Here is an 8,676-nt window from a genome sequence, read left to right on the forward strand (position 1 = left end):
CTCACCGAGGCCATGAAGCTGTGCAGTGACTAAGTGACAGTGTGACACACTGCCCAGTGTACAGACACACGGGCTCAGTTATGGGTAGGCTATATTTAATCAGGTGTATCCTTCCATCCCTCTCCTACAAGATCATGTCAGCTCAGAAGTGAACCCAGGTTCATGACAGGCAAACCTGAGTGTAAAAAACAGCCTGTGACAGCAACACAAATATTATATTGTTTGCTCCTGCACCGCTAAGCCGCATTCTTGGGATTCTCCATTTCTTTCTTTTCCAAAGACTACTTTGCCGGCTCAGTATGCTGACTTTAAGAAATTTTTGCTTATGTCAAGGCTGTCTATGAGAATCCCTTCTTACAAAGTTTTATTTTCTTACTCCTCACAAACAAACAGGGAATCCAGAACTTAAAGTTAAGAATATCACTGACTTAACAAAGAAGTCTTTGAGAATACTTGATCTTCAAGGCAAAACAAGCTACCAGCTGGACCTACAAGCCTACACTGCTGGTGGGATGAGCCCTGCAAATAGCCTCTATGTGGTAACAAAGGAGGATTGTAAGTTGGATATCTCTRTTTATTAATATTCTTTAGCACAGGCACTGTACAATGTATATAAAGCTGAGGTTATTTTGTTTTGTCCCTGCAAGTAGTTTGGGCTTACAGACTACGTTTTTATTTTGATTAGTTATTTATTTTTAGATATAAAAATTGTTGCAAGAAAACATTCCTGTTATAGCTACCGTGTAGTTCATGGAAATGTATGCAAGAAAAATAACTCTCAGGCTGCTCSTAGACGTGGTGGAGTCCCAGCTTTTTCAAACAGCTAGTTGTTTTTGTCAAGTTTCCCATGATGAATATCTGCTAATAAATGGTGGGAAGAAATGCATTATGAAAATATTTACCAGTTTTAGAATTATAAACAGATGCCTCTCTGCTTTGATTTCGGCTTTATCAATCCCATGACAGAAGCAAACTCAAAAAAGAGACAGACTTTGGTGGATGAGAAAAATTTTTTAAAATATTTCATGTGGAGGGAAGAATAAACATCAGGGTACAATGAAGATATATGAAAAATCAAACCTGAGGCCCTTAACATCGGTGGGAATGTGTCGGAGTAAACTCTGGGGATTAGAAGCATTGTGAGATAGATAAAAGGCAGTGCAGAGCCATTACCAGAGATTTGGCCTCCTCACGTAACCTGAAAGTGTGATTCTAGTGCTTCCTGAGAACAGRCCTTGCATGGCAATCCTTCTTGTGTTGCACACAAGCTATTTTCAATTAATCAATTGGAGAGAAATATCTATTGATTTCTGCAGTTATCCTTGAAATAATCCCCTTACTGGTAGACTTTTCCTCTCCTAGTGGAGGGGAAGTATATGGTATGAGTCACAGTTAAATGAGTTTCTTGTTAGATTAAATGGTCTTTGGTCTGTGGGAATGATGCAAAAACTATAAACCTTCCTGGTAACTTGGGATATGTCTTTACCATTTTTTTCCTTTTCTCCCCTCTAGCTGTGGGATTAATCATTGCAATCCTCATCCCAGTGGCAGTGGTTGTGCTGCTTGGAGTAGTGGCCAGTATCTTTTGCTACAGAAAGAGAGAATGGTAAACGCCTGCCTTCAGTTCTGGTCTTCTCCTGAATGTGTTTGCTTCAGGGCTAGAGTTTTCTGTGATTTGCATTACTCTCTTGTTTTCTCCAAATACCTAGAGATGTCAGTGAGGTTTACAGGCTTTTTCTTAAGAGMAGGTGGCAAAAACAGATTGTAGAATGTGAGGAGGGAGCTGAGTTGAAGAGAAGCTGAAAAGAGCTTGGAGCTGGTTAGGAATGCAACAAAAAAGGGGTTGCGGGAGCCTGTCTCCCAGGGAGCACTGTCTATAAATAGTGCCCAGTGTAAATAGGCTGGTGATATTTTGTATTTTCTGACCTGTCCACAAAGAGCCAGGTAGACACTTGATCCTCAACTTCTCGTAAACATGACATTTCAAATTCCCAAGTTAAAAATAAAAAGAAAATGTTTGCTGTTCTTTCCATTAAGTGCTCAGTGACAYGTGGAAATGTAACACAGTAAAGCTTTATGCCAGATGTCTTGCGTATTCTGAATTAAAGGGAAATGTCCCCGTTCCTTTATTGTATTGTCAATCTATTTCTAGGCCTGGTAAGTTTTGAAAGTTCTTTCTTTATTCTTTAAAGGATTAAAGAAACATTTTATCCGGAGATCCCAAATCCTGAGAACAGCAAAGCGCTGCAGTTTCAGAAGAACATCTGCGACGTAAGCCTCCTTTTAAACTTGGTATTTTAAACTTCTAAAAGCTTTTGTGAGTAGAAGAGTCTTTTGCAAACTTTGAGTCTTCTGCTCCACTTGTAAATTAACTCTGTGACTGGGGAAAACAGCCCCAAGTTGCTGAGTTACTTTTGCCAGACGGTATCTGGAGCTATCGTGTTGTAAGTGTGGTTACTTGGAAAACTTGAATAACGAGAGCACTGCTGCATCTCTGTTGTCTTACACTAATAGCACATCTCAGTAGACAGGATAAATTCCTGATATAGTTATCATCTTTCTCACAGAAAGAAAGTGTGTATGCCGTGTTCCCAACTTTCTGATGCACTTAATAGCTTGACCTAAGGGTAACATTTAAATATTTTTTCTGAAGTGACTTATGCAAAGAGGAGATTTGGGGAAGCAGTTCTGAAGCACTTACTGCAAAAGCTGGAGTCTCTTTAAATTAACTGGAATACTTTTATGTTAACAGGAATGTGTCAATATTTGTGAGACTGAGAATAAAATCACTTTTTGTATTGTATTAGTAGTAGTGGAATGAGGGCAAAGCTGCAAGCCAACATACTGCTTTAATTCAGGCAGGCTGTTGCTTTCAAGCTTTCCTGGTCTTTTTGCTTAGTCTCTCCCTTTTCTCCTTTTTCTCATTTCAGGGGAATAAGACACTTAAAACACTGGAAATGAACCCCTGCACCCCCAATAGTGTTGAAGTGGTGGAAACACAGTCTGCCACTCCCAAGATAGAAGACACAGAGATGATGTCCCCAGCCGCAGACACCTCCCTGCCCGAAGATGGCTCAGACTCAGAAAACGAAAACCATGTAGTTGTGTCCTACTGCCCCTCTATTGTAGAAGAGGAGATCTCAAATCCCCCTATGGATGAACCTGTGGGGTCATCTCAGGTGGTTTACATTGACATCCAGTCAATGTATCAGCCTCAAATTAAAGCAGAGGAGGAGCCAGAAATAGACTTTGTGACTACAGCAGGCTACAAGCCACAAATGCAGCTGCCTATCAGTGCTCTGAAAATAGAATCTCGCTCAGCTACAGAGGAAGAATCAGATAAAACTGCAGGTTACAGGCCTCAAGCAAACACTAATGCCTGGAACATGGACACTCCAGACTCGCCTGGATCAGTTGAAAGCAACAATGAAAATGCATCTTTTGGTAGCCCGTGCTCCATTAATTCCCGACAGTTTTTGATCCCCCCAAGGGATGATGAAGACTCTCCCAAACCCACTAACACAGCGTGGTCCTTTACACACTTTTTTCAGAACAAACCAAATGATTAGCAGTGGGTCCTCATCACGCCTGAACCTGCCTTCTAAATAAGCTCTTATTCCTGATGTGTTAAAGAAAGGAGGAAGAAAAGTGCAAAAGGCACGAATTATTCTTGGACACAGTCAGCAGAGGCTCAAGTGAGCTTGAATGTTACCATGTTTAAGTTGGTGAAAGTGTTAAAGTTCCATTTTAAGAGAGACTAAAAGGCCAAAGTTATATCCATTTACTTATTATTCTAGCAAAATATATTGGATGTAAGGGGTATTGAGTTTAGATCTCCTGATAATCATAGTCAAAGAACTCTGCCTACCTTCACTTAGTGTTCCAAGATTAATATGGTCTCATACAACTTATAACTTAGATTGCTTTGCTTTGTTGTAGTTGATCTCAACTGTGCATACTCAAAAGATATAGCCAAAACAGGTTTACAAACAGAATGTTTAATTTATCACAAACCTCAGCCTTAACACATAGAAACAGCATGGTTGGAAAATCTTGAGATCTTTCACCTAGTCATAAATTAAGAACGTTTAAAGTGCTATTTTTTTCTCTCATGTGGAGGAGTATTGTTGCTGTTTAACACTTCTTAAGCAATGGCCATTCATATCTGTTGCTTTTTAACTAGACACTAGTTTCTGTACCTACTGTACAATGTTCATTCAATGTTTGACTCAGGGGTACAAACTTGGAAAAAAAAAAGTGTAACACTGATTTAAACCTCAATGAGAGCTATATCAAGTTGAAAACTTTTTTTTTTAATTGTTAGAATGCTCTATATTTTTTTTCTATCATTTGATTAAGGAGTAAATATTTCCTAATGTATTGCACTAATGCATTTTGTATTTTTATAGCTTCAGCTCTGGATCTCTTGTCTCCAAGTGGTACAATATTCCTTTCTCCCAGTGTTCATCAGACTTTGGTTATACTATACACCAATGTAAGCCATGAGGAAAACTGCACTAGCATCAGCTGACCAAGCCCTTTGGCACTCAAAAGTAGAGACAGTAATATTAGCTCTTTTAGAACAAATTGCTCCTTGGATTATCTTTACTGTATTAGCTTTGCCACCTGCTGCCTGGCTCTCCTTCACAGTATCTACCCTACAAATCCTACCTAGGAGTACTAGGTGGGATTTTTCTGCTGGCAGGAAGAAGCTCAAGGAGGCTTTGGTGCCACTAATGCTACCTCTCCTTTACCAGACATGTGATGCGAAGATAGCCTAGATAATATAAATTTGTGTGTTTAAAGAAATGTTCAGAACAATCGTCTTTGAATTTTGTTTTCACATGCACACCTTCAGGCAGCTCTGATTGTAACATTTCACTGTGCTACCTTCAGCTCTGGCGCACACATAGCTTATATAAGAAAGTGCTTTGTAATTTACCTGTTCCTTAGCATCGAACACAATCACAAGAGGATGTATGTTAAGGCACTTGGTCAGAGAGGCTCTCCATAATGTCCTACCTGAATGTCTGGGTTTGTTATAGATTTTGATTTCTGAAACTAGTTTGTGGCTTTTTAGTAAGTTGAAGGAATGGATTTCTAAGCAAGAGAGAGCCTGAATTTGCTAAGCTACAAGTTCTGAAGGAGTGTGAAGGACCAGGAAGATGGCTAGCTTGGTAGACATGTGGTCCACAAAATCAAATGATCTAGCTATCAAAATAAATCCAGGCAGTGTGTTTGTGCCATCTCCATGGATTGAAAGAATAGGGAGATTTCAAAACTAACAAGACAAAAGAAGTAAATAGCATCCAAATCCTTATCAGCCCTAACTGCTTGTGTGCACCTTCTGGAAGAGTGAAAACAGTAGAAATAGACCTGTTTGCAGACCTGAGCAAATGCAAGGTCTGTCTGAAAGAAGAGAATAAGATTAATGCTTATTTGAGGATGAATTTGGAATAGAGACGCAAGTGAAAAGACAGACYCTAAAAATAGCTGGAATCCATCCATTACCAGATAGCACTACAGGGAAAGGTTTCATGCCTAATTATTGCTTCCTGTTATTCAGAACAGTAAAAAGACCTACATAAAAGTAAGTAATTCTGTTCCTTTGTGCTTGGTGGCTGGGAGATGGCTAAATCCAAGGAGGAAAGCCCCGTTCCTTCCATGCCAAAGCTTGTAATCCCTCTTCATTTCTTTTCACTGCTGCAGAACTGTTTTAATGTATTTAGCACCCAAYGTGAATTTTGTATTGTGCTGCCATATATTGTTACTGGAAGCAGATGATGTCAGAGACAAAATGTTTGAGTAGTGTGTGTGATGGGGGTGGTATTTGTGTGTGTGGTTTTCATTGTGGAAAACCTTTCCTGTGCAGCAGTTTTTCAGTACAGAGGAGCGAGCACTTATGATGTGATTTGGATCATCATCCAAATGAAAAAAAAAAAAAAAAAAAAAAAAAAAATTGTGTTGGAAAAGGTAATTTTGAGGAATAACAGTGCTTTCTTACAGCTGTATTGCAAGAAGCAAAATCATACTGAATTTAAACATCCTGGCAGTTTTTAATTCAGCATACCTGAGCCCAGGGCAACTGCAGAGCAAGCAGAGAACAGACTGACACCCCCAGCAATGCTTCCACAGAGGGTGACTTAGATACAAGCACCATGTGCTTGGCATTTCCTCTGTGCTGCCTTTCCTTTTTAGCAAGGGCAATGGYGTTTTTAATTGGTTGATTTCCTCGTAAAACACTAGTGAAAAATTCCTCAAATACGGGGTCTGTCAACATTATCAAAGCGCTCCCACCTAATTATCCATCACCTTTTTTATTTTTGATTACCTATTTTAATTGACTTACTTCAAGGCTGTAAAACAGAGGAGTCCATTTAGCAGTAATGGCTTACCAAACCCAAAATATTTTATGGATAGCAATTTTCATTGGACCAACTGAAAGCTCAGGTAGAGACTCGTTCAAATGCCTATCTAAAGTCTTCAGCAGYGAGTCCAAATTTGAGCAGGGTGGTGGGGCTATACAAAGCATGTGTGCTAACTTAGTRCCCATGCAGAGACACTTCTCAGTATGGGAAATGTCAGGGAAGAGCCTTGATTTTTGAGCCAAAGCGATTTGTTAAACATCAGCAAAGCATCTGAAAGAATGGGTAGACTGAGAAGCAACTTGCCTTCCACACCAAATTTGCTTTCAAAGCATGGTGCTGTTTAACTTCAAATGTATTGATGATCAACTGGGCTTCAAAGGGGATCAGACTCCCTGAACTGGTGGTGCCTTCAGTTTTCCCGGTCAGCCTCTTGCATCAGACTAGCTGTAGGCAGAACTTCTTCCCCTCGTTTGTGGGGAAAAAAAAACTTAATAACTTAAACTACATTTTCTAACCATCACTCTTTTGAAAGATCTTAGTTCTGTATTAAATATTTTTTGATGTTTTAGTTCTTCTGTGATTTTGTTTTTTTCGAAAGAGTAGAAAGTTCTGGTTTAGAAAGAAACAACTTCTAGAAGGGATGCAAACAAAAGGGATAGTGTCCAAAACTACCATTACTCTTAACTCAGTGTTTGATCAGTGTTCGGACACGTAGAGTGTTAGTGTCAAGCAATGACTTCCTGAAGCAAAGCTTTGGTGCTGCTCCTTTTTATTTTTGAGCCATGCCTGTCATATGTGACAGTTGGGGTTGGTTTTTTTTAATGGATTCTTACACCGCTCGCTTTATGCATGGAGCATCAGTCACATTGGATGTAGTAGCACGCGCTCTCCTGTTCACTTCTTGTTTTACCCAACTGATAGACGGTGGGTTCTGGCGTCTTGGGCTGTGTGTTGAATACGGGGCTGTGGATACGAATGCGATATACCTCACAACTGCTAGCTAATATATCGTCAAAAAGAGTAAGCTAATGTTCCAGGCAGCAGTGAATTATCTCCCTGCTATGTGGTGRCTGCATGTGCAAACTTAGGACCTAGTGACTGCCCTTTCCTGCCGTAGCTGCCTGTATTATTTGTAGTTGCAGCTTTCATAGGTGAATCATGTCCAAAGGGAGCCAGGAGCTGTGCTGTCCGTCAAGGCACAGGTAGCAAATGTAGCTAATGTGTTTCTTCATCTATGCTTTATGTGGGGGACCAGAGCTTTCCTCTGCTGGGAACATGAAGGCAGGGAATTCCTGCTGAACCACGRTTTTAGGCTGCTCTGAAGAGGCACCTTCAAGCCTATGTGTGTGTGTGTTTATGTATGTGTGTGTGTGTGTGTGTAAGTTCAACTGGGTGAAATTGGAGTTCAGGGCTGTGAGATTCCCCCTGTTGTTGTCCTTTTATGTGACGCTCAGCTGAATATGAAAATTCCTTGTCAAGAATAATAGCAAAAATGAGGGCAACTGAATACATTGGAGAAATAAGTTGTTTGGAAATCACTATTAAAAGGAAATGAGAAATGGTGTGCTCTATTTTTAGAGTTTATTTCATTGTAAATAAAATATTTGTATCTGTAAGTAGATGGAAATATAGTAAAAGAATTTGAAATATTTACAAAACGATGTGAGTGATATTTGATGAATCAATTACTAAGCAGGCTCTGTGTACCATAAATTTATTAAAAGTTTCCCATGTAAATAGCATCCTCTGTCCCACCACCGATGTTGATGAAGTCTTTAGTTCAAATGGCACTACTATTTTTAACATTGCAAAAGGTCCTAACTCCTTATGTGAGTATGTGCTTACATCCGTATGTGCCTAGGTGGGTCTTGCAGAAGTTGACTTGCAGCTCTCAGATCCCTGTACTTGAGCCTGCTGAGGAGACAAGGAAAAGGCTGTTGTCCACGCTCCTCCCAACAGGCTCACGCTGTTGTGCATTAACCAGTGACCTGTGTGATTAATGTTCAGAGATGCTGTTGGCAGTTCTGGGGACTTGCTGTTGGCTTTCTCTTTGGCTTCTCCAGAGCAAACATGGAAACACAATCCCAGACCTCAGAATGCCAGACACAGATTCAGAAGTGTTGGAGAATTTAAAAGATTCATATCCTCATGCTTAGGCCAGTCGTAAATTTTTAGCTATCTTGCTAAAAGCTGGAGAACAGTTTCTTCAATAACAAGTTGATTTCCCTCTGCTCCCCTTTATATAACTCTGGATTTCCCCCAGTGTTTCTGAGATAGCCAATGTTTGTTTCCTTTCTGCGTGTTATAC

The 8,676-nt window shown here is 40.0% G+C and overlaps 1 protein-coding gene across 3 annotated transcripts in view; it reads left to right on the top strand.

The window, feature by feature from the left end:
* Nucleotides 1-8,286, top strand: part of LIFR (LIF receptor alpha) — a 49,593-nt gene extending 41,307 nt beyond the window's left edge. For all 3 annotated transcript variants that reach the window (XM_026037886.1, XM_026037894.1, XM_026037900.1), the window contains exons 18-21: nucleotides 394-555; nucleotides 1,513-1,606; nucleotides 2,193-2,271; nucleotides 2,931-8,286. In XM_026037886.1, the coding sequence (XP_025893671.1) occupies nucleotides 394-555; nucleotides 1,513-1,606; nucleotides 2,193-2,271; nucleotides 2,931-3,569 (974 nt within the window). In that variant the 3' untranslated portion in view covers nucleotides 3,570-8,286. The remainder of the gene's footprint in view (nucleotides 1-393; nucleotides 556-1,512; nucleotides 1,607-2,192; nucleotides 2,272-2,930) is intronic.
* The last annotated feature ends 390 nt before the right edge of the window (nucleotides 8,287-8,676 follow it).

This window comes from Nothoprocta perdicaria, unplaced genomic scaffold (assembly GCF_003342845.1).
Source record: "Nothoprocta perdicaria isolate Ctin4 unplaced genomic scaffold, notPer1 scaffold_1, whole genome shotgun sequence".
Lineage (NCBI taxonomy): Eukaryota > Metazoa > Chordata > Aves > Tinamiformes > Tinamidae > Nothoprocta > Nothoprocta perdicaria.